At 52.4% G+C, this 25,788-nt stretch overlaps 1 protein-coding gene and 1 long non-coding RNA gene across 3 annotated transcripts; both read right to left on the bottom strand.

Annotated features, from left to right (window-relative positions):
* Positions 1-1,342: 1,342 nt before the first annotated feature.
* DISP2 (dispatched RND transporter family member 2) lies at positions 1,343-16,817 on the bottom strand. 2 transcript variants are annotated; one of them, XM_020872377.2, is made up of 8 exons: positions 16,636-16,817; positions 12,009-12,338; positions 11,697-11,726; positions 11,431-11,554; positions 11,068-11,183; positions 10,608-10,738; positions 10,141-10,238; positions 1,343-9,691 (listed from the first exon to the last, which is right to left on the bottom strand). In XM_020872377.2, exons 1-8 carry the CDS (start codon positions 16,746-16,748, stop codon positions 6,425-6,427), a joined length of 4,209 nt encoding a protein of 1,402 aa, XP_020728036.2. In that variant the 5' UTR covers positions 16,749-16,817; the 3' UTR covers positions 1,343-6,424. The 2 variants fall into 2 exon arrangements, with proteins under 2 accessions (XP_020728036.2, XP_070325110.1); XM_070469009.1 differs by lacking the exons at positions 11,431-11,554; positions 16,636-16,817 and having other exon boundaries at positions 12,009-12,067.
* Positions 16,818-21,468: 4,651 nt separating this feature from the next.
* Positions 21,469-25,788, bottom strand: LOC110124039 (uncharacterized). The gene is made up of 2 exons (XR_011488077.1): positions 25,668-25,788; positions 21,469-22,169 (listed from the first exon to the last, which is right to left on the bottom strand). It is a non-coding gene; the product is annotated as an uncharacterized lncRNA (long non-coding RNA).

Here is a 25,788-nt window from a genome sequence, read left to right as displayed (position 1 = left end):
GTGACTCAGACATTAAAGAATCTGCCTGCAATGCAGGAGACCTGGGTTCAATGATCCCTGGGTTGGGAAGATTCCGTGGAGAGGGGAATGGCTACCAAATCCAGTGTTCTTGCCTGGAGAATTCTATGGACAGAAGATCCTGGCAAGCTATAGTTCATGGAGTCACAAAGAGTTGGATACGACTGAGGGACTAACACACACACACACACACACACAGACGTGTTTAAAACTGCAGTATTGGATGAGATTACCAAGGGAAGAAATGTACAGAGAGCCTTAGGACCTAGGACATTGATGCCAGTACTCAGAAGTTGCAATGATAAAAAGGTGCCGAGCCAAGAAATCTGATAAAGAGGTGCCAGAGAGGTGAGAGGAAAACAAAGAAACAGTGGGGTCCTAGAAGCTAGGAAGGAGGAAGTGGTAAACTGCTGAAGAAGCAAGTGATAAACTATTGAAAATAACTCGAGACTTCCCAGGTGGTCCAGTGGCTAAGACTCCAAGCTCCCGGTGCAGAGGCCCTGGGTTCCATCCCTGGTTGGGGAACTAGATATCCTACATGCTGCAACTAAGAATTCACGTGCCTCAACTAAAAAGATCCCGCATGCTACAAAAGACCTAGTGCAGTCAAATAAAAATAACTATTACAAAAATAAATGAAAGGGCAAGCAAGATGAGAATTTAAATGGATCCATTTAATTTATCAACAAAGAAGTCATTGGTGAGTACAAAATCCTGTAATAAACTCATGCATATGTTTTCTCATACACACACACAAAAGTCATTGTATTAGGAAGAGGAATTCTGGTGGACAGGCTGGAGTGCAAGCTACACTGGAGCAGACTGAAGAGGACATGAGATATGAGGAGGCAGAGATGGCAGATGTCAAAGAGAGTTTGTGAACGGAGTACAGCAATTGGGCAGTAACTGGAGGTGGGTTGTGGTGGTCAAGGAAGAACCTTCTCAAAGACGTAGATAGTAGTGGATACACGTGCTTATGGGAATGAGCCAGCTGAAAGAAAAGGATGCTTCAGAAGGAAGATGGGATGATCAAAGGAGCAAAGGCAGAGAGAAAGGGGCAAAGGAGATGGATGGTACCTACAGCAGCATCTTCAGACTCCTTGGTTCATATTCCCTGACAAAATATTAATTTTTAAAATGTTCCCTCTTCATTTTTGGTTATTGCCTATATTATTTCATAATTTTTAATAATTATAAAGGACACATTTTCTGCCTGTTGTATATGCTCTGTATTTATTTCTAAACTTATTTTTTCCCTTAATGTTTCATTTTAGGTAATTTCTATTGCTATGTCTTCAAGTCCACTGATCTTTTTTGTCTAAAACACCTAAAGTGTTGATTCCATCCAGGGATTTTTTTTTTTAATCACAGACATTTTAGTTTTCATCTCTACAAGTTCAATGTGGGTATTTAAAATATGTGCTCAGTTGCTTCAGACTCTTTGTGACCCCATGGACCATAGTCCACCAGGGTCCTCTGTCCATGGGATTTTCCCAGCAAGAATACTGGAGTGGGTTTCCATGCCCTCCTCCAGGGGATCTTCCTGACCCAGGGATCAAACCCATATCTCCTGTAACTCCTGCAGATTCTTTATCTGCTGAGCATCAGGGAAGCCCCATTTTATATATATATTCTCTAAGTCTCTACTTAAGCTATGTAACCATATGGAATGCAGTGATGATAATGTTTATATGTTCTTGGCTTTGCTCTCTCAAAGACTTCCTCAAGCAGAACATTCTCAAGTAGTCATTTTATTTATTTTTTTATAGTGCAGAAAATGGTGCCAGGGTAGTAGGAGTCAGAATGAAGGGTCACCTGGGAAAATGGAGGCTGGGGAGGAGAGATTGCTGGCCAAAGACTCCTTCTTAGGCTGATCAATATGAGAAGAGGGAACTTATGAAGGAAGCTCTTGAAATTTACTTCCAAGCTATCTATATCCACCTGCTATAAACCATTGGTGGGGACATTAACTGCTTCCTTCTTTGTAACAGAAGGGATGAGGAAAAAAGCCAGTAGGAGCAGGGTAGGTAAGCTGGGGACTTGGTGCCTTGAAGGTGAGGAAAATTCTGTCTGATGCCTGCAGCTTTCATTATGAATAATGAGTTTTTTGACTACTGAAAGTAGGTGTGCAGAGAGGTGAAGGGCATCTGATGTTGGAAGCAAGTGGAGAAAGTATGAAATGACTGCTGCAAAGAGCTGAAACTAGTAACTAGAATGGAAGCAGGCTAGGCAGAGCTGAAGTTGCAGGCGAGGCTGTGGTCATGAATCCAAATCCACATCATTCTGCCCAGCTGAGGGATTCTCTTTAGTGATCTTGAAGCTCTTATTTGTTGTTTGTGAATTTGGTAAACTGTTGATCTTCCCCTTATGTTGAGGTATAACATGAATAACCACACAGAGGCCTGATGATCACGATAAGTTTACCAAGGTCCTTCCAGGGCTCTTCAGCACAAGGTGGCTTGGGACAGCCCACCATTTACAAAGCACGTGGTGGCTTTCTTTTGTTTCTCACCTTCCCAATGAATTGAGTGACAACTTCTTCTCCTAAGCATAAATACCTCTACACCACCTCGAGCTACTGTCACCCCTGTGAACAAGGGTGAGGGTAGAAAGGGTAAGGAATGTCTGTTTTTTCCCATTCCCAAGCAGATCTTGATGCATGTCATGGATGCCAGAGAGCTCATAATTGCCCACATGTATTATCAAAGGCCAAGATAAGGCCACGAGGAAAGAAAAGATCAGAAACTCTCCAATGTATCCTCTCTCCTGATCCCCTTACCTGCCTTGTCATGGACTGGAAGGAGAGGGATGAGTTGGAGCGGGCTGAGGGCATTTGGCTTATAAATCTCTCCTGAGATGTCTCTTTCAGAATCAGGCTCAAGTTGAGATATTGCCTAAATATCATGGTATAGGGTAGGCCCCGTGCCTGTAAAATCTAAGATTCTACCAGTCAACTCAGTCTCTGACATTGTCACCGAAGTGCCACAGCCATGGAAGGATGGGTTTTCCCATAGTAACTAACTGTACCAAGTTACATTTTTAAAACATACAATAACACATTCTCATGCTCTGGGTATGAGTTCAAGGATCTGTGGCACAAATAGGAGAAATGACTGCAGGTCCCAAATTAGTGTTAATGCAGTGTCTCAGTGTTAAGGAGCCATTTCTTGAATTTTCCAGAGCCTCACAGCATGCTTCTAAGCTTCTCTCCATGTGTGTCCAGGGTCATACACTCTTTGTAACCACCATAATGATGATAGTAAATCTGCTGAAAATACTTCAAACCTTGATTTCCAAAGCTGGGGCAAGGGAGACTTTCCTGGGAGTCCAGTGGTTAAGACTGCACTTCCCCTACAGGGAACACGGCTTTGATCCCTTGTCGGGGAACTAAGACCCTGCCAAAAAAAAACACAAAAAACAAAACAAATACCAAAGTTGGAGCTAGAGATGCAGGTGGGATTACCCACTGCTGTGATGTTTGCTGTCGGTTCGAGCCACTCCAAGTTCGAGTCGCTGACTGGGATTACACTGAGTTCTTCCAGTCCTTTGGGCCCGCTGGTGTAAAGAACAAATCCAGTCAGTACTTTGGCTGCTCTAGCATATCTGCCTTCCTGAAGGGTTGTGTGGCCCTGGCCTGTGAGAAGGGCACCCAGAAGTCCCCGAGGAGGGCTCTTCGTTGTGCTCAGATCCCTGATGCCCACCCCAGCTATCCCTTCATACTCTCTCAAACATGTCAGTGGTTGTGTTCAGGCCAAGTTTCTGCGCTTCAGCCCCAGACACCAATGTCTCCCCCTGTAAGACACAAAAGAGGGTGTGGGGGAGCAGGTTCTTTCAGTCCAGGGCCCTGCTGTCCTCCCACATCACAGGGCAGAAGAGCTGCAGTGAGTCACCGAGAGGCAACTACAATGATGGAGTCAAGGCCAGACTTTTGCTTGTGTTCAGGAGGAAGGGTTCACCTTGCCCTCCCTCTGGGTGATGATCCCAGATGACCAGAGCTCTCCCGACGTGGTTGTGTGATAACAGGAGACGGTCTATAGTGCAGGGAAGCCAGGACTCAAGAGGCTGATGAGCAGCCCTAGGCCAGAGAGGCTGAATTCCTCTCTGACATGAGGAGAGAGAGGTCCCTCAGAACTCCAGGGAGATGGTCCACGTTAGTCCTAGTCACTGTCTTTCCTTCCTGACACCAAGAGTCAGATGGGTATCTTTATCTTGCAAAGAAGCTGATGTACCTGTCATTCCTGCCCATGGTCTTCTGTCACTTCCACAACTCCCATATCTCATTGATATGGCCATATCCCATATAAAGCCCAAACCCTCTAATTTGCCTCCAGTTCTGTCTCTTTGGCCCCAGAAAAATCCTTCCCCTCTGTGATGCTCATCTGTAAGATGACCTGGATCAGTGGTTTTCAAGCCACATTCTTCAGAGCCACCAAGAGCTTTCAGGGTTCCCCAGGGTCCCCTGAGAGGCACAGTAGAAAAGGAGGCTGATCTGGCTCTGGACTTCCTCATCCCCAGCACCCACCAGTGTAGTTGCTTTTTCTCAGCTTTATATGCAGTGTTTCCACACAAGGATTCTTTGAACGAAGGGTCCTGAGGCTCCAAAGCTTGAGAACTGCTGAAACAAATGATAAGGTCACTTCCAGGCTGAGATACTGAAGCCCAGCTCAGGAATCCTTCCTGGTTACCAGTCTTGGGTGCTTGAGCTTCAGCAATGCTCATGGTGACAGGCATATGGCCCTCAGCACGTGCTGTATGGCGCCATTAGTGACCCAATGATGCCTGCATGTATGGTGGGGTGGGGAGGGCTGTTTCCCCAGCTAGATGATGAGTTCCTTGAGGGCAGATGTCTGATTTTCCCTCCATGCCTCTGTCCTCTTATACTGCCATAGGTGGAGTGGTGCTCAGTAAATTTGTTGATGCTCCAGGTATCATGAGCTCTCATGTGAGATAAAACCTTCCAGAGAGACCCTTTGCTTTGGGGAAGGGGAGTCAGCCTTTTGTCTGCTGAGTGCCCCTAGAGAGACTTGTCCTTTGGGAACCAGAACCCTGACCTGCGAAACAGCTTCAGACTGCCATACCCTCAAAGAGGGCAGGCCTGAGTTCCTGCCTTAACTGGACTCTGCTCAGCCTCGACGGCCTTCAGTGCCTCTCCTGGCAGGGGCTCTCTGCACACTGAGGCCACGGACAAGGCCTTCTCCTGACCCTGAACTTGGAAATCAGATCAGCTTAGGTGCCTCATGGATGGTAGGCATCTCAGCTGGAGCTGGAAGGAAGTCCAGTGGCTGTGGGGAGGAACTCCAGGCTTGCTCAGAGTGTAGCTTCTTCTGGAGACAGAGGCCTAAAGTGGTACTCAGAGGCACCTGTGAAGACAGGTTGTTTAAAGGTGCCCAGAGCAAAGATCAAGATAGCTGTAGGTCAACGTCCCTGGAGCAGGTAAACAAGAGGAGAGTGGGAGCTTTGGTGGAGTCAGTTAGGAAAACTGTTCTGCCACCCACTCACTATGGGACTTTGTGAAAACAGTAACCTTAGTTTCAATGTCTTTATCTGTAACCTGGGAGCAAAAGGACCTAACCAACTACAGGCTACCTCCCACAGAAGTGATGAGATTCCCAGGACACAATGGGTATGGAAGTGTTCTGCAAACCAAAATAGGCAGGATATAAACGATTCTTACTAGTGTTAACAGGGGAGAGGACGCTTCCATGCCAGAGCAGCTTCCATGAGGGACCATTATCAATTCAGGGATGCTCTGGGACTCACCATCTCTCCACCACCTACTTTTCTCCCAGAAGCCATCTCTGCTTGACTGGGACAAATTTCTTAACAGATTGGGTAATGTGAGGGGGGCAGGCCATTCAGGACAGAGATCCCAGGCCAATTATGACTCCAGGAGGCTCCCCCAAAGAAAAGGAAGTGTCCTGATAAAAAAGCCTCTGGAAGGTGAGAGGCCCAGGAGGCTGCAGAGGTTTCCCAGGGCTCTTGGTTGATGAAGGGGCCCATAGGATCCCAAGGACTGGGTCCCTTAGTCCCACTGAACTTCATGCCCCTTGGCATGGGGGCCAAGTCAGCCTCCCCTGGTACATGGAGCTGCACACATAACCTTCACCCTTCCAGAGGGTGGGTCCTGGCTGGTACTGTGGGAGCAGAAGAGCCCTTCGCAGGTCAAAAGGAGAGCTTGGCATTTCACTCCAAAGACCACCCCTCATTCCAAATCCTCCAGGTGTGAGGAGTAAGCAGCAGCCCAGACCAGGGCCAGAACATCTGGCAGGGTTTAAAATCCACAGCTGGAGGGCGAGACCTTCCCACGCTGATGTGGGGAAACACTATCAGGCTCTAGCCTGGTGCTGCTCCGGCCATTACATCCCCAACAGGCTCTGTGCCCCAGGTGGGCCTCCCTGGGCCTCCCTCAGCTACTGTAGCCTGAAGTGTGGGTGCTGGGCCTGCGGACCCAAACATCTGGCAGATCTGGCTGGCTGTTAGGCAGCACCACAGGGCTGCCATCCCCCGGCCCACCACGGCCCTTCCAGGACGAGCTGCTCTGGTGTGAGGCAGGCAGAGATGGGTCGTAAACAGTCTCCTTGAGCGCCAGCCACAGCGTGTCCCGCTTCTCATTGAGCTGGCCTCGTTCGGGTACTGTCTGCTCTGTCTCATCCAGGTCCTCTGGGGAGGCACCCACGGAATCTGGAACGCGGGCACTGGGCTCGGAGGTGCTTAAGCAGGTCTCATCAGAGACGCTGAGCCCCTCCAGGGTGCTGGCTGAGGAGCAGAGGCAATCAGGGGGCTCCACGACCTGGGGCTTGGGCCTGGGAGGGTGGGCTGGGGCTTCTAATGAGGCCTGCACCAGCTCAGCCTTCTTCCCTGGGGAGCCCTGCCTGGCCTGGGTTTTGGGGCTGGGTCCAGCTTGCTTGTAGGGAGAGGAAGTCTGCAGGGCCGGGCACTGGCTGAAAACTGCCTGGTGGTCCAGGAACAGCTCCCTTGGGGATGCAGGGCCTGGCGGGGGCCGGGAGCAGTAGGGGCCATCGTGTAGCTGTAGATCTTCAGAGAGCACGGAGGGCCGGTGAGACAGCTTGCTGGTGGCTGTACTGGTGTCAAAGCTGGGACTCCGGCGTCGTGCCAGGGGCTGTAGCTCGTACTGCTCTGAGCAGGTCCCGGGCACCCCTCCCACCGACCCTGGTCGTGGGCGACCTGCCTTCTCCCCACCAGGCTCCCCAGTGCCGGCATCCCACGGCAGGTGTGCACAAGGCCAGAGGATCTGCCCACAGTTCTTCTCTGGTCCGAAGAAGCAGCAGAGAGATTGGAAGAAGAAGCTGGCGAAGCCGCAGCTGACGCACTTCACCATCATGAGGACGATGCCCAGCTTGCGATAGAGCAGCACCGTGGCCGGGAGCATGAGGACGCCGGCTGCAAACAGGGCCGCGGCCCCCACCGCCGTGGCGCAGCTGCTCTGGCGCAGCGAGAAGGCCACACGACTCAGGCGGTCAGGGTGCGGGCACAGGTGATAGGAGATGCAGTAGTTGACAGTGAAGTCCACGGACAGGCCCACTGAGGCAGAGAGAAAGAGGGCCTCGGCAGTGTTGAGCTGCCACTCCAGCAGAACCAGGAGCCCCACGGTGAGCAGCACAGTGCCTGCCACTGCTGCCACTGAGAACAGGCTAAGGGGAACATTCCAGGTGCCCAGCAGCAGTGTGGCAAAGGCCAGCGCCAGCGCCAGGCCCAGCACCACTGCAGGCTCAGTGCTCAGGCTATGCTGCAGGCTGTACAGCTCCAGACGGCTGGTGAACCAACCCCGGCGCAGGCCAGGGGGTGCCCTGCCCAGCTCTGCGGCCAGCCAGTGGTTGACCTCAGTGTAGAAATGGTGAGCCTGGCTGTAGTCTGGACTGTAGGGGAAGTTGGTCTGGAACTGCAGGACCAGGGCAGCCAAGCCGCCCTGGGTATTGAAGCGGGCTCCCAGGTCCCGGGGGCTCTCCGGGCCTTGCTCCAGAGCCATCATCTTGAGGCAGTGCAGGAAAAGCTGCGGGGCCCAAGGGAAGCCCGAGTGGCCACAGCAGAGGCCTGGCCCCAGGCGGGCACAGCCGGGGCTCTCCATCCAGCGCTGGAGAGCCTCCACGAAGCACAATGTGGGCCAGCCCTCCGGCTGGGCCCCGAAGAAGCTTTGATTCCGAGCTCCGCGGCAGAGGGCCAGCAGCCAGCGCTGGGCCTCAGGACCGCTGGCTGAGAAGGCAGGGTCGCTCACCAGCGAGCTGTTGCTGCGAGGGTCCAGGGGGTCGCCCGTGTCCACGGGCAGGATGCCCCACACCAAGACCACCGGCATGTGGCCGCCCTCGCCCTGAGGCAGCCGCTCAAACAGAAACTGCTGACGGTACTCTGCGTCGAAGCGCTCGAAGGGGTGGCTGGGCCGGAAGACCTGGCCGCGGGGCGGCGGTAGCGTGGGCAGCCGCAGGCGGGGGCTGACGCCGGCGATGTAGGCGCCCCCAGCCGCCAGCGCGGCGAACCAGCAGATCCAAATGTAACGGAACTTGATGACGCCGCAGGGCAGGAGGCGCTGGAAGAGCAGGCGCGAGGTGCTGGCGGCCGCCCTCCGGAGGCCGCGGAGCCGTCGGTGGAGGGCCAGTGCCAGTCGCCGGGGCGCGCTGCCGGCCCACGGGCCACGCGCCTGGGAGGCACAGCCGCGCGCCAGGTAGCGCTCGTGGAGCACCGCGGCGGAAGGCAGCCAGGCCAGCGTGAGCGCCAGGTGCGCCAGCACAGCCGTTCCCATATAGAGCGCGAAACAGCGCACGGCCGGGAGGCGGCTCAGGTAGCTGGCGTAGAAGGCCGCGCCCGTGGTGAGGCCCGAGACCAGCAGCAGGTAGCCGAAGTGGTGCATGGTGCGGCCCACGCGCTGCGCCAGCCCCCCGGACGGCAGCTGGCTCTTGCTGAGGCGCCAGAGGTCGAAGAAGATGAGGGTGTGGTTCGCGCAGACGCTGCTCAGCAGGACGAGGGCTGCCAGATTGACGAAGGGGAAGTAGGCCATGCGGAAGGCCACTCGATACAGAAAAAAGGCAACCAGCAGGGAGCCCAGCACCCCCAGCAGCACCATGAGCGTGAGGAAGAGCGAGCGCAGGTAGAGGGCCATGCTGAGGAAAATGGCGGCCAGGGCCAGCAAGGGGTACACCGTGTCCTGGGCCAGGTAGTGTCTCAGCAGTTCCTGCTTGAGGCCCAGATCCATGCCGGTGACGGATGTGTAGTTGTCGGAGAGCCCCCAGGGCATAGCGAGGCGGTCCAGGTAGATGCCCATCATGGAGGCACCCTTCAGGGTGGGCAGGAAGAGCAGGCTGTACTTGAGGGAGGGCACCTGGTAGTCAGCAGTCTGGGGACTCAGAAAGTCCCTGTCCAGCAGGAAGTGCAGGAGTTGGTAGACAGCACTGCTCTGGGAGCACTTGGTGGGAACCTGGGTACAGCGTGGGGGCTTGTCCTTTCTGGGTCCCAGACAGGAGGGCACCAGGGCACCACGGTGATAGTAGAGGGCACAGGCCCGCAGCAGGGCCAGCGTGCGGGTTGTGTCAGCTTGAGTAATGTCTAGGCAGGAGGAGCGATTGGAGAGCACAGCCACGTAGTTGCCCAGGGACCAACTTGGGCAGCACTCGTTGGCTGCCGTACGCTGGCACAGAGCCCCAAAGCTGGGATGGGAGCGGATCTGTAGGGCACACACAGCAGGAGAGAGCTCAGGGGAACTGCTGGGGCCCAGGTTTCTAAGCACTGTCCCAGGCTCTCTCACTTCCTTTGAGGCAGCAGGGCAGAGGCAGAGAGGTATCTTGACCTGACTGGTCAGGCCCCTGCTCCAGCAGCTACATCTTGACTGCTTCAAGGAGGAGCCTCAGGACCTTTTGAAAATCCCAAGCTCTGAGGGTCTGTCTTCCAGCAGCTATGTCTTGGCACTTCTGGAAGCAGCTGACTCTTCACTTTCCTCTTCCCCCACAACCTGGAGCCTCTTAGCAGGGTTGCAATAATTTTCTAAGCAGGGAATGCTCTTTCCTAGCCCAGTCTGGCAACCTTTGTTCAGCTGTATTTCCTTATGATCAGGTCCCTGGTGTCCCTGGCTCTCCCCACCCGCACCAAGCCCCGGCACCTCCTCAGCCGGCTCACCTGGTCACGTTCCATGCGACATATAGAATGAATGGCGTGCAGGTTCCAGAGGCTGCCCGCTGAGGTGGACATGAACACCAGCTGTGCATAGCTCTTCTCTGCAACACACAGCCCAGAGCTCAGTGCTTTGGCCCCAGATTCTGGGCCCACCAAAGGGAAGATGCTTACTCCAGGCCATATGAGGCTCAGATTCTCAGGATCCTCAAACCTGTGCCTGGCTGCCTGATGCTGGGCCTGCATCCCTCCCCTGTGCCACACCCCCGTCCAGCTTGACCCTTCCTGGCTGGAGCAACTGAGACCGGCCTCATCCTCCCAGCTGTAACCCTACTTCCTTGCCTTGAATGTGACTGGCCAGTCTCCTTGCCCTTCTGTCTGCCCAGATTTGTTCTCCTGGGCCCTTCAGTTCTAGTAGGTGGGGAGAGGGAGAACCACCATTAAAGCCAGGAACTGGCCAGGCTGCAGCTTACCAGGGGGGCCACAGAAGAAGCTCTCCTGCCCTCTGTCCTCCAAGGACTCCACCATCCTCCGAGGCCGGACCAACCCCTCTTGGGCACTGCTCCAGGGTGTGGCGGGGCTCAGAGTGGTGTGGGGGGTTGAGCTAAGGTAGAGAAAAAATCTGTATCAGGCACTGTCCAGAGGTGAGGGGCTCAGAAAAGGCCAGATACCATTACCCAGGGGGTTCCAGCAAGGCCCTCTGACCTGCCTTTTTTTTTTTTTTTTTTTTAGTTTTTTTTTTTTACTACGCTACATGGCATGTGGAATCTTAGTTCCCCGACCAGGGATCAAACCTGTGTCCCCTGCAGTGGAAATGCAGAGTCCCAACTGCTGGATAGCCAGGGAAGTCCCCTGACCTGTCTTTGGCTCCTCTCTGGAGACCTCGTTCTATCTCCGGTTGCCCCCAAAAATGGAAAGATAGGAATCCATTACCTGTTCAGCTCAAGGTCTGGGGAAAGGGAAAGCAGCTTCTTGGGGCCTGTGAGGGCCTGCAGTGCTCTCCAGACCACTAGCTTGTGCCCAATGTCCGTGTCCCGAGGCTCAAAGCCCTGTAGGGAGGAGGGCAGAGACGATCAGACCAGAAAGAGGGGGAGTTCTTCCCTCTACTCCTTTGGGTCCCTGGAGCAGGGAGGCCTGGCTTGCCTGCCTGTATGGTTGGACATGAGGATCACCTCTGTACCCTTTCTGAGCTCTCACTGGAGAGTCCACTCCCAGCAGGGCCACTCCAAAGTTCTGCCCCAGATCGATCTGAGGTGGCCAGGCATGGGGGCCCCGTCCCTCCCTGTGGCCCCTCACCAGTAAGGGCTTGGAGAAATCAGGTAGCTGGCCCCCCAGCAGTCCAGCCAGGGTGCAGAGGAGGATGAAAGCCAGACACAGCAGCAGCACGGCCACTGGGCACTCCGCAATCAGCTGGGAATAGCTGGGAAAGAGGAAGAGATCCCACATGAGTTGGTGTTGGGCATGGTAGCAGGGAATGGGTGAGCTTAGAAGCCACCAAGAAGGGATTGTGGAGCTAAACTGGGCCTGGTCACCCCATGGGTCCAGAGAAGGCCCAGGCCTACCTCTTTGGCATCCGGAAGGCCCGTTCCTGCCTATGGGAGAGAAGAAAAGACACTTGCTTGCTGGAGTCCTCTTGTAAGGTGGGAGGTTGGAGTAGGGGTGGAGGGTAGAGGAAGTTGGCATCGACCCTTGCAGGCCTCCCCACTCCCGAGTTCCAACCCTTCCTCTTCCTTCCAGGCTGCCTCCTCCATCAGAGGCAGGAGACACTTGGGCTGCCTCCTAGTGAAGGAGTCTAGACCCCGGGGAATTGGCCCCACTTTGAAGCCCTGCCCTACCTTTCAGGGCAGCTGGCCAACTGCTGGACTCCTCCTTACCTGACGCTGACCACGTGGTGCTGCACAGATGCTGGCTTCCAGGCCCCATCACGCTGTGAGGGGGCTGGGGAAGGGCTGAGGCTGGAGCCATGGGAGCACAGCCCTGCCCGGTCCCCAAGCCCTGGCAGGGAGCTTCCCCCCCGGTACTCCTGCGGTGCTCGGGGATAGGTAAAGTGAGCAGGGCCCAAGGGGCTGGATGGGCCCACAGGCTGGAGGGTGGAAGTTGCTGGTGGTGGTCCAGAAGAACTGGAAGGGTCCTCAAGGGGGCAGCTGTGGAGGGAGCAGCTTCTCTCTGGACTGGCCTCTGGGGCCACAGCCTTGCTCTGGGACCTGGTGGAGGAGGAGGCAGGGAAAATGGGAGTGGGACAGTGGTGGTCCATACCATGCCCCAGCAGTGTTCAGTGAGCTGAGATGGATGGGGCTTGGGTTTTTCTGTTACTGGTTCTGGCAGGAGGCAACGAGGATGGGGACTCTGGGTCTACACCTCCAGCCTGCTTCTTAGGGTTCATTGTCATTCTCTTGTTGGTCCCTGCACCCCAAACACATATGATCTTATTTGCGCCTTTAAAAACCATACAAAGGAAGTACTTTCCTTTTACAGATTTGAGAACTGAAGTTCAGTGAGCCCTGAAGAGCTGGGCCTTGAGCCCAGCTCTGTCTGCTGCAATCGTCTCTTCATTCTCTTGTCAGATGCTGATTAAGCACCTGCTGCACTTTTGTTCCCACCTTAAAAGCCAGGGAAAGTTTGGCATAAGCAATTACTGCCTTTTTACCAACGCTGGGACCTGGGGAAGAGGTTTGCTGTGCAAAGGTGTGCACAGTTGGGAGAGGGAGTTAGGACCCCCAAGGAACTTGTCAGGGAGTAGTCAGCAATAGATTCGTCTTTCCAAATTACTCATGGGGGCAGTATTCTGTGCATTGACCCAGCCCCACTCCTTGGGTGCAGGGGGAGTTGGAGTCCTACCCCAGTGGCAGGATTGCTAGACCTAGGACAGAAGATGGTCACAGAACCAAGTGCCTGAGAACCATGGATGATTCCCAGAGGGTTCTGGGCCCACCAGTGAGTCTCCTTCCTTCATCCTTCTGGCTCACCTGGCCTGCTAGAATTTGCATAGCTCCCATGGGACAGTCAGATGTCTGCTGAGCCAACCCTGGCTTCCAGTCTTGCCTGCTGCACTGCTGAAGGGGCCATGGGCCAGAGTCCTGGCTGTGATGGCAAGTGGACATTGCCCACAGAGGCTGGGTTCTGCCCAGAAACCAAGTAGAAGAACTGAAAAAAAAGCAAGCTCCTTCTCTTCCTGCCAGAAAGCTGGGTGTCAGACAGTCGAGGGGCAGGGGATAACCCTCATGCTGAGCCTAAAATGGGGGAGCAGTGGAGGTGGGATCCTGGCCCCATCATCCTTTAGCTCTGGGTCTTGGGAAAGATACACAGTTCTTGGAACATTGGCATCCTTGTCTGCTGAGTGAGGGTATGAGGATAAGGTCCCCCTCTCAAGTTAGTATGGGAATTAACTGAGGTAAGATCTGTGAGGTGCCTGGCATGGAGCCTGGTATGTGGAAGACATTTGCTTTCCTGCCTCTTCATATTCAGTGCTGCAGGAAGTGTGTAGATTAAGAAGTATATTTATATTTACAATTTGAACTCTTTAGGCACTTCAGATAATATGTCTCCATTTGAGAACTTCTCACACCTTAAGAATCTCTCTACATACATAATTATAATTACTTTTCTTTTTTTTTAATATTTATTTGTTTCTGGTTGTGCTGGGTCTTAGCTGCAGCATGTGGGATCTAGTTCCCTGACCAGGGATAGAATCCAGTCCCCCTATGTCAGGGGCATGGAGCCTTAGCCACTGGGCCACCAGGGAACTCCCAGTACTTTTCTTTTTGTTATCAAAAGCTGCATTAGAATTTGTCTCATGATTTAAACCACTACTTTTTCTTCTTCTTCTTCTTCTTTTTACTAACTGTGCATTTAGAAAAATAGGAATTTGACTGAAGTTCTCAAGCAAGACCTCAGATGACCCCATAAAGTTAATGACATAGCAACCAGTGTCCTGGCAGATAAATCCCTCATATCTCCCTCCCTATGGGCCAAAGGGAAGCTGGAAAAATGACCTGGGTTTCATATGTATAAGTGGGGATATCTATTTCTTTAAGATTTTTACTCTTTTCTGAGCACTTGCCACATGCTGCGCCCTGTGCTTGGTCTGGGTTGGACCTTGAAGGCATGAAGGTGACCCATTTTATTTTGTATACTTTTTGGTTGCACCCTGTGGGGTGTGGAACCTTAGTTCCCAGATCAGGGATTGAACCCATGCCCCCTGCCTTGAAAGGTGGAGTCCTAACCACTGGATCACCAGGGAAGCACAAGGTGACCCATTTTAGTCTTGGTCTCCCTCTTTAGACTAGGGCCTGCTTTCCAGAGTCATGAGGGTGGGGCAGCCAGGGTGCCTATTTCAGCTGCCCGTGATCTTAAAGCATCACTGAGCTTGGGCTTGTCTTAGGAGTCAAGTCCCCACTTGGAGTGTCAGTTTCTTTTTCATGAAGGGAAGCCAGAACTCCAGGGGGTTGTGGCTGAGAACTTAACTCAGTCCTCCTTAACCAGCCTACCAAATCTCATCAGCAACCCCCTTGCTTAGCAGGCTCCTGTTCAAGGGGGATTTCAGTCTCCACCATTGGTTTGCTTCTACTGGGATCTCCCTAGCCCAGCCCCTTCCTGTCAATCCCTTTTATCCCTCTCCAGGAACCTAGGATCAGCTATCTGCCTTGCTTCTCCTGAGGGCTTTCTTTCTCACCCTCTCAGTTCCATGGCTCTGACTGGGATGAGCAGTTTCCTGGGCTGCTTGCCTGGGCACATTGGCCTGTAGGCCAAGTGACTGGAGCAGGTAGGAAGGTTAATGAAAAGTGAAGACACAGGTCTGACTCATGGCCATAGAAGTCAGGGCCTGGCTAATAGTGCCCCAGACCCTCACTTGGGAGCCCTGTAAGGGGCAAATATACAGGAGTATTAACCATGCCCCAAGCCCACAGACATATAGCTATATGAACATCCATGTGATCAGGCAGAATGATCAGGACAGATGAGGGAGCAGTTCATGCCACCAGGAAAATAAAAAGTAATTTTAAAGATGCAAAGAATGAGCTGTTTCAAATTGCCCTGTTGTCTGTACATTAGTAAATTGTGTGTGTGTGTGTGTGTGTGTATACGCGCGCGCACGTGTGTGCGTGCATGTGCTGTCTTATTCACTCTCTAGAGTGCTGCTTAGTTCAGCAGGAATAATTTTTGTTTCTTGGACTGAAATGAGTCCCTTTGCCTGATTTGTCCAGGGTCTCTGGGGAGGTGCAGAGAGGGGTCAGAGGTCTCAGGGAGTTACTAGAAGACAGCAAATAGTTCCTGTGTCCAAGTATGAGCCCTGCGTGCAGGGGAAGTGAGTAGACCAAGATAGGGCTGAGCCTGGGTGAAATATCTGAGGCAGCAAAAGACTCTCCAGCCCCTTCTAAGGATGCTCCTGGCCCCTGCCCTGTCACTGTCTCTGCCTTGGCCATCCTTGGCTCTTTGGTTGGGCCATAGTGCCAGGCAGTCCCCTGGTCCAAGGAGCACATTGATCCTGTCTCTCATCCCATTGAAGAAAGTTCTGTGCCTTTCAGTCTGAAAGGTGGCTAAATCTATCCAGGCTGGATTGACAGCAGAGGGAAGGAAACATTTCTCTCTGCTTGTGGGGTCTCTTCTTCACTCTGAGGTACAGAATATACATTTAACTGGGGCAGTCTGGAGATAATGTGTCCACCTCTGCTTTTGCCCCCAAAGAATGCTTCGTATTTCAGTCCAGGCAGGAGAGAGAGGCAGCGTCATGTCAGGTGAGGGATCCTAGGGGCGGCAGAACAAGCAGGGCACAGAAATTGCGCCATATTGTTACCTGGCTGGGCTGTTCCCTCACACATATGGTGGAGGAAGGGAGAGGAGAGGCACCAAGATCTGGGCTCTCAGCGGGTAGGTGTTCCTTCTGTCCTGCCAGCCTGGTGCTCCTTCAGGGAAGGTACTGACCGCGACCTGAGTCCCAGAGCCTGCCAACCCATCACATCCAAAGAGTGCAGGTGGCTGCCACATGTGGGGACTCCAGCCCACACGTGCGCAGCTGGCATGCAGGGCGGCAGACCGGAGACTGATGGTGATGGACAAAGACAAACCCTAGTTTGGTGGCCGAGTGTCTGCCCTCTCCCTAGGATATACACCTTGGTGAGCCCATCTATAATACACACGCATCCTCGAACACATTGACATGCTGGAACCCGGAGTGAGGTTGCTGCAGGCTTGGGGCTTACAGAGAAGACGTGGGGGCAGGGGGAACTCGGGGTCTTAGAGGTAAGGTAGAAACAGTGGGTGGGGCAGGTCCCGGGGGCAGCGAGGGCGAAGGGGGTTGATATTAGGGGGTATCAGGGAGAGTGAAAATCGACCCGGCAGAGAGAGGGCGTGGCCTGGGGGCCAGGAGTCTGGAGGCGCCAGAACGGGCTCTGGGAGGGTCTGGGGAATGAATGGGGCGACATATGGCGGCTACTGGGAATATCTGGGGCGCGGGTTCTGGGAAGGACTGAGAGCTGGGTCTGCGGAACAGTCCGCCCCTACCTGTCCGGGGAGCTGCCTTCTGGGGCCAAAAGCTCCCCCTCGGGCCGCTGCTCCCCTTCCGGACCCGGGCCGGGAACCGGATCGCTGCTGCTGCTGTCGCCACCACCGTCCATGCCCGTGGGCGGCGCCGCTGTCCGGGCGCTGGTGCTGAAGCGGCGGCGGCGCGGCGCGGCGGTGGCGGCGGCGGGTTCCTGCGCATGCGTCGACGCCAAGCGGGCCGGTCGCTGGGCGGGGCCGAGGAAGAGCTTGGCCAATGGGCGCGTCACTGGGGGGCGGAGACAGAGGCTTCCCGCCGCGGCGCTGTAGGAGCTGGGGGCTCCCTGTCTTTCTTTAAAAGACTCCCAGAGCTGGTGCTGTGGGCCCCTCTACCCAGGACATGTCTGACAGCTGCTGTTAGGAGTCTGGCCATCTGGCTGTAGCTCGCACACCGGCGTTTCTAGGGGGGATCGGTCTTACGTGAGGGAACAGGAAACGCGACCCCAGGCTCCGTGTCGAGATCCTCATTACTTGTAACGCTGATTCTTCAAGCCCAGAAGAGCAAGCAGCTCCATGCCGGCACTTAACTGCTCAGGATGCTGAGGGGTTGAAAATTTGGGCTACTTTTACTCCCACATTTCTCTGAGCTTCCCTCAGCAGACTCTTACCACTTCCTTCCCAGTGAGGCTAGGCACCTGTTCAAGTTGGGTCTTTCTCCAAGTTGGTCTGGACCTGGCTCTGTGCCCCTCAAATGTGGAGCCTCGATTCTGTTATTCAAGTGCGAGTATGACCCGGAAGAGAGAGAAGCGACTCAGAGAATCCCCAGCTCCTTTTCTTATAACTACCCCACTTCAACCTGGAAATGTACTCATTAGCCACTCATTTCCGAGTTCTTGCTGCCTCCCCTATCAGGGAATGGATGTGAGAGAGGGGCAGTGTGTTGGGAGGTGGAGAGGCATGGTTGGAGAGCTGTGGTAGCACTAGAATAGGTAGGGTCCCTGTGAGAAGCCTAGGAGTTGGGAAGTAGAGAGGCCCCCAAATGTGGAATTTGAATGGGTAGAACGGGTTTTACAGCAAGCAGGATGTCTGTATGTTTGGGAGACGCCTTGGCTGAAGAATAGGGCTGGGAAGAGTCAGAACCCAGTAGTGTCTGGACTCTGGGTATCCCTAAACTGTGTGCAAACACCACTCTTTGCAAAGTATAGACGAGTAGGGGATGAGGGTGGGGGAGTCTAGAGGTGTAGAAGTGGTGGCCCTTCCCTGAGTAGCCTAATTTGGTTGGAGAGATAGAAGCTGTCCCATTAGTTGATGCCAACTGGGTAGGGTGTGGTTGGGCCCATGAAATGGTCAATATAAGCTGCAGAGAAGGGAGCAATGTGCAAAGACAGAGAGGACCTCATCCTAAAGGGCTTTAGGGAAGGCTTCATGTTGATGGTAGAGCTTTAGTTGGCTTGGAAGGAAGGCATTCCTGACCGGGGCTGAGGTGGAGCTGGTGGTGATGGGGAAACTGCAAAGTTAAGCAGTCTGGAAAGTTCTATATATTTTCAGGGGATAGTCAGTTCAGGATCCGCTGAAGGCTTCTGTGGATCCTTCTAGAAGGAGGCATGCACAGCCCACCGTGTCTGAGTGTATATGATGTGGTAGAGGTGATGAGACCATCCTTGAGACCTTTTAATGGGGCATGGGGCAGAAGTGAAAACAAAGAAGGGGTGACCTTATTTAGTCATGTGCTGTGGACACCACTGAACCAAACTACTGAGTATGCCTGACTGGGTACCAATTTCATAACTAGGAAATTCAGAGACCACTGGGCCCCCTGAGTGTCAGGTTGGATGTGAAGGAAGACAGGCTCTTTTAGGAGTAGAATGTGGCCTCTAGGAGGCTGTTTATTAGGAACAGAAGATTCTGGTTCAGGCTCCATGCTAGATCAGGCTCCACATTCTTGGGTCCTTTTCTTCTGCTTCCTCAGTGATGTGGACCAGGGGGATGCCCAGGGGGCCCTGGTGGGTGGCCCCTTCCAGGACAGTGCCCTGATCCAGGGTGGGGACAAGGAGGGTGGTTTCCAGGGCCAGGGGGGTGCCCAGGGCCATGGCTGTGCCCAGGGCCAGGAGGGTGCCCACCTCCATGGCTGTGCCCAGGGCCAGGGGGATGGTGGTCCCCAGGGCCAGGAGGGTGCCCACCTCCATGGCTGTGCTCATGGCCATGTCCCTGTGGAAAACCAGATGAACAATATTAGAGTCAGAGGTCAGTGACAGTCTTACCTGAGATCAACTCCTCCTCTCCCTTCCCCTTGTCTCTCTGCTGCTCCTCCTCTAGAGGGCTCAGGATTTCTAGGCACTAGTAGGGGCTCATGGTAGAGGTCTGGGAGACAGAGATAGCAAGTGACAGCTCCTAGTTTTAGGCCTTTTGCCTTGATGAAACCAGAGCACAGAGCAGACACAATGGGAGGAAACTAGATTCATTGGGTTCTATTCCTTGAGCTGAGATATGACTCCCACCCTCTGGACCTCGGTTTTTTTTTTATCTGTGACTAAGAAGCTGAAGTATCTCATCTTCTCCCTTCCTTCACCCAAGAACCCGTGAAGAGTGATTAGAGGTTTTGCCATGTTGACTACTTAGAAATGAAGGTAGGGCTGGGGGAAGCTACAGAGGAACTCAGTGAGGGCCAGGGGCACGGAAGAGACAGGAGGCACAGTGAGGAGAGATGCAGGAGCCAAGGGGAAGGAGGAGTCAGCTGAAGGGTGGGAGGAGACAAAGGTAAGGATGTACTAGTTCTCTTTGTAGGTAGTACATGTGTGCAGGTAAAGATATGTACTGCCTCTACATAAAAATAATTATGTCTGTATACATGAGCCTATAAAGGCCTTCTGTGTACACAGGTACATGCCTATGGGTGCATGTGCCTGGCTACGTGTATAAATGTCAATAGGAGTATATGTGAGCCCGTGCCTGTCCCTGAGCAGGTGCCAGACTCATGAAATCAGGAAGAATAGAGGGTAAAATCAAGGTTTTATTGCTTGAGATAGAAGAGTCCTGGAATGGGTGGTTTAACCTTCTGTCTTGGCTGGAACCACTCCTGAGGCCCCGAGGCCAGAAGAGTTTCTTTGCCTGTTGGCACAGGCCCAGGGAAGAGAGGAGACACAATTTTGCTTCTGGTGCTGGGCACTGGGGGCCTGGGACCCCCAAAGGAGCAGGCAGTGGAGGGTTATAGCCCCACTCTGTGTGTGTGCATAAGTTGCTTCAGTTGTATCTGACTTTGCGACCTGACTCTTCTCTTGCCTAGAATACTGGAGTGGGTTGCCCTGCCCTCCTCCAGGGAATCTTCCTGACCCAGGTATCAAACCATGTCTCTAAGTCTCCTGCATGGGCAGGCAGATTCTTTACCACTAGCGCCACCTGGGAAGTCCCTAGGGGTTGGATAACTCCCCAGTTTCTGCTTCTGCTTCGTAGGACCTGATAATGGCCTATAACCTGCGGGAAAGAGGCAGGCTCCAGGGTTAGGAATCTTTCCTGTGACAATATTAAGGCAGCCACTGCCCCATCCAGGCTCAGTGACTCCTGGAAATTGCCACTTCCCATCCTGCTTGCCTCTTCTATGACTTTTGTGGTGAGGGCATTCCAGGCCTAGGAGTTGGGTCTGCTAGTGGTGGGGGGCTGGGGGAGGGGAAGCAGGGAGGAGGGCAGGCAGAGGCAGGTCATGGGAGGCCTGCAGTGTGGTTGGGATTTGGGAGTAAGCCAGCCATCTGAGAGGGCTGTGGGTAGCCAGGAAAGCAGAGAAGCATGGAACAGGAGGGGAAGCAGCAGGAGAGAGGATGAGCCGCTGAGGCAGGGAGGGGATGTGAGAAAAGGAGAGGGACAGATGGGAAAACTGGGGAGGAGTGGAGGAGAAGGCTGCCGCCAGCAGGGGATGGACTTGCCCTGTGATGCCCCCCACCCTGGGGCTAAGACCTCCCTACCCTACATTTGGGGGATGTCCGGGCTACATTTGGGGGATGTCCAGGCTACAGCCAGATGGTCTAGGAAGGGGACTGACAGCAGGGAGGGAAAAGGGAAAAGGGAGATGGCTGGGGAAATTTCCTACCTGTGGGCCTGTGGGAGACGAAGGAGAAAAAAAAAACAAAGAGCTTTGGTTATTTGGTTCTGCAGTGAGAATCCTGTCTTCTTCCTGGTGCTGATTTTGTGCCCACTTTCCACTGTCCTCCCCCAACAAGGCTCCTCAGACTTGACCAGTTGCCTGACCATCATTCCTTCATTCATTCATTCACTCGACACACACACATATGTGTGTGTGTGTGTGTGTGTGTGTTTGTGTGAATGCAAAGCTCAGTTGTGTGTCCCTGTTTGCTCAAGAGTTGGCTGAGTTCTCCTGGGTGGGGTGGGGCTGGTTAGGAGGTGTGGGTTCTTGTTCTCACTCTGTCAGCTGACTGCCTCCTTGACCTTTTTTTTTTTTTTTTTTTAATTTATTTGACTGCACTAGGTTATAGTTGCAGTGTGTGGACTCTGAGTTGTGGCATGTGGGATCTAGTTCTCCAAGCAGGGATCAAACCTTGACCTCCTGCACTGGGAGCACAGTCTTGGCTACCTGGCCCACCAGGGAAGTCTCTCAACCTTTTTTAAAACAAAATAATTTAATTTTATTATTGGAGTATAATTGTTTTACAATGTTGTGTTAATTTCTGTAACACAAAAACTGTACAAAGTGTACCCTCCCAACCTATGTCTAACTCCATGACACTAAAGGAGGCGCCCTGGTTCTTTTATTTCCGCCTTCAGGTGGGCCCCACATAGCCTCCTCCTCTGCCCCCTCTCCCCAGATTCCACATTTCTCAACCTGATCTCTGCTCAGCTCCTCAGCTGTTTCTTTGCTCCTGCTTATGACCTTCTGGTTCCAGCTCTCAGACTTTGCTCTTGTCTCCTGCCACTTGGAAATCTTTCTTGCTTCACTCTGTGTTACATTCCTGCAGGAAGTTCGCTTGGGTTGGACTGTCCTGCCTGCCTTGCCTGCCCAGCTTCAGGTCCAGTGTGCTCATTCTTGCCATGACCTATCTGACTGGTCCTGAGTATTTTGAAGTGCTCTGTTGGTGGGAATCACCTACTTGATGAGATTTATATTGAGGGCCATCATGGTCTTTTGTTCCTTTTGAGGGGAGCCAATGGCATAGCTGCCGAGAGCTGAGTTCTGAACTCCAGATCCTGCCACACCTCCAGGGCCTCACCCTGAGAAAGACCAATAACTTCCTTGGAGCTCGCGTGTAAATGGAGGGAGCCCCTGCCTATTTCATTCCTGAAGCCGAAGACCTAGTAACATAAAGGATGTATGGGCATGTTTCTTAAACTGTAGAGTATATTAAAAACATAGGGTTTGTTTTCATTTTGGAACCCTACCACCACACACACACACACACACAGAGCTCTCAATAGATGTGACTGACTGATTGCCCCTGACTTCATGACCCTCCCTTCCTCCTTATTCCTTCTTCCACGCTATGGCTTCCCACCACAGTACTTACGTGGCTCCATCTTTTTGGAGCAGGCACAGGGAATGACAAAAGGAACACCTATGAATCAATGGGTAAAGTTTAGTTTACTGTAATCTAAACCTCAATCTCTCCTTCTTCCTCCCAGGGATGTACACACATAGTCCCTTAAGATATGAAAGGGATAAACTGCTCCCTCTGGCTTAGCTTGGGACTCAGTATGGAGTTGGGCACTGAGTAGGTGCCAGGCATGGGTCTTGAGTGAATGCAGTGGGCTTATCCATATGGTATGTAGACAGAGACATGAGAACATTATGTATCCCTGAACCATATACCCTTACATGTGACCTCTCAAGATCCAACCCCAGACTCACAATCATGTATTAATTCATTTCTACTTGGGTCAGTTTCAATCATGTTAATTATTTGTGTAGCATGCCTGCCCTGTGTCAGGTCATAGTACTCAGTCAGTCCCTAGAGACTCTTGTCCCTGTGTGGATGTCTGGCATAAAGGCAGAGGGGGAAGCTTGGAGATCAGTGCACCCAGAGCTGGGAGGACTGGGTTAGTGGGTGGGGGCTTCTGGGGGAGGCAGGGGACCCTAAGACCTGTGCCTCCAAGGCACAAATGAATGGAAACCTTCCCTGATCCAAGCTGCTTGTTCCCATCTCTTCCCACTAGGAGTGGAAGCTGGCTTGGTGGTCTGAGTCAATTTGTCATCTGCCAACAAGTGTGCTATCAGAGGATGGAGCTTCTGGGCTTCTGAGGTACTCTGGTGCCAAGGCTGGCATTGTCTTGCATGGGGCTGGTGCATAAGTCATAATGGGCAATTCCAGAATGGACCCAGTGCAAATGCAGTATATTCATTTTTCTTCTGACCCACAACTCAAAATATAATACATAACATACAGACCAAACGCCTGACATCAGGGCACTCTGGTTGTTGAACATAGAAGCACAAATGTTCACACACACATACACATACACACATACATCTATACTGCAACAGCCCAAGCCTCTTGCGAGACAGGACCCTGGTACATTTTGAGTCACCTATGTTGTTGGCTTTTACTTGGGCCACAAATGTTGAGCTGAGGTCAGCCTCTGAGCTATGCTATGATCCTTCTTGCCCCATCCTCCTTCCCCTTAATGAGTGATGAGTCTCGAAGAGATTCGTGGGACTAGTTCTGGGGGACGGAGTGGTAAAGAAAATGTTAGGGCCAGCCAGGATCTGACTTGGAAGAAAGAGAAAAGACTGGCCTTGGGGAAAAAAAACCCATCCCATTAAGAAATGGGCAGAGAACTTGACATTTTTTTTCCAGAGAAGACAAACAGATGGCCAGCAGGTACATGAAAAGGTGCTCAACATCAGTAATCATCAGGCAAATGGAAGCCAAAACCACAATGAGATATCACCTCACACTCATTAGAATGGCTACTATCCAAAAAACAAGAAAGATATTGGCGAGGATGTGGAGAAAAGGGGATGTAAATTGGTACAGCCACTACAGAAAACAGTATGAGGTTCCTCAAAAAATTAAAAATAGAACTGCCATATGATCCAGTAATTCCACTGTTGGGTATTTATCCAAAGAAAACAAAAACCCTAACTTGAAAAAATATATGCACCCTCATATATTCATTGCAGCATTATTTACAATAGACAAGACATGAAAACAGTCTAAGTGTCCATCAACAGATGAATGGATACATAAAATGTATATTATACACAATGAATAGTATTTAGCCATAAGAGAGAATGAAATCTTGCCATTTGTGACAGCATAGATGGATCTTGAGGGCCTTATGCTGAATGAAATAAGTCGGAGAAAGACAAGTACTGTATAATCTCACTAACATGTGGGATCTAAAAAAATCCACAAACAAACAAAACTTTGAGCTTATAGAATCAGAGAACAGATTGGTTGTTGCCAGAGGTGGTGAGTAGGGTTTGGGTGAAATGGGTGAAGGGGATCAAAAGGTACAAGCTGTTGTACACCTGATATCGATATTGATATTGATAATTATAATTGTACCTCAATTTAAAAAAAAAAAAGACAGGCCTTAGACTGTCCCTCCCCAGTTCAGGCTAAGGTGCTTGAGGGATAGGAGTTGGTGGCTCTGGAAGGGAACTAATACAATCCCTTCAACCTCAGTTAAACCCCTGTACCTGGCACATTAGAGGCTGCAAATTCAATTCTAACTCAAGTAGAGAGCAGAGCTAGGAGTGGGAGCAGGGCCAGGCAGGGGGCAGGCACCTAGACACACAGCACACAGACCCACATTGCATTTATGAGAGATACAGACCAACACACACACACACACACACACACACGACACCCGCACAAGACACAGTGACACAGATACCAGTTCAGTACACAGACACACATACCCAGGGAGACCATGATCACACAGGCCCACAGCACAAGCTCACAGAGCCCCTCCTGTCCCCTCCCACAGCCCACAGAACTGGACCCTTACCTAGCAGTGCAGAGCAGGGGGCAATAGGCAATCTAAGGCACTGTCTGTCCTCAGGAGTATTTGTAAAGGATGGGGAGGGGCTGGCATGGTCAGGTCCACAGGGAGGATCCGGGCAGAGGGTGTGGAGGAATGAACAGGATTGGGCTAAACTTAAACAGGGCAAAGAGTGGTTGGAAGCAGGGTGTGTGTGTGAGTGTGCGTGAGTGTGTGTAAGGAGGCGGGGTGGGAGGGAGCAGGGAAGAGCCCAGTACCCCATCAGTCTGGTAACAAGCTGCCACAGAACCAAGGCAGGGGGCCCACCCCATGGCAAGGCTGTTTAGCATCCAGGGGCCATCTCTGAACACTGACGGAGCTCCTACTGGATGTCAGGCCACGAGGTGCTTCACACTCTGTAGTTAACCCACTGACTCATACAGAACAGTGAGCTTATCGCCTGTTCCCATGGGTGGAGGAGGAAATGATGCGCCTGTGGAACCTTTGCCCTGCACAGCAAACCCCAGGCCTGAGCTCTAATACGTGCCAACCCAGCTGAGGGAGCTGCCTGGGGGTGGCAACTGAATGAGTCAGGAAAAAAACAAAACAAAACAAAGCTTGTGGTTGTCAAAGAGGGGAGGGACACATCAGGGGTATGGGATTAACAGATACAAAGTACCATATATAAAATAGAGAAGCAACAAAGATAAGCAACTATACTCATCATCTTGTGGTAACCTCTAATGGAATATAATCTACAAAAATAATTGTAAAGCAACTACATTTCAATTTTTAAAACTGTTTTAAAGCAGGACTAGGGATAAGATTAATCATGTGCCAGGATATTGAAAAACAAAAAAACAAAACAAAACAAAGGCGGGACTTTGGAGATGGAATATCGACAAACAGGAAGGGGTTTTGCAGTCCAGGCTGCCAGCTCGCCAGCTGTCTGTGCTCTGTAAGCCCCCATGGCCTGGGCCTGCAGAGCCCTCTGGCCTCTGCTGTGTGCCACACCCCTTGACCTCACTTAGGCCCTTGCAGACAGACCAGGTGCCCCTGTTACAAGCTCCCCTCTCTCCCTTGGTCCTTTCTTTCCTGTCTCCTGCGCCACAGGACTGTCTGCTCACCTTTGTATTCCCGGGGACTGGCCTTTAGCAGATTTCCTGGCTCTCCACAGGTGTTATCACCAGATGGCAATCTGGTGAATGAAGGCAAGGTTCAAGGGTAGTCGTGTGCTGTCTACTCAGT

Source organism: Odocoileus virginianus, chromosome 6, assembly GCF_023699985.2.
Source record: "Odocoileus virginianus isolate 20LAN1187 ecotype Illinois chromosome 6, Ovbor_1.2, whole genome shotgun sequence".
NCBI classification, from domain to species: domain Eukaryota; kingdom Metazoa; phylum Chordata; class Mammalia; order Artiodactyla; family Cervidae; genus Odocoileus; species Odocoileus virginianus.
Note: the sequence above shows the minus strand (reverse complement) of the source record. Positions and strands in the feature narration are given on the sequence as shown.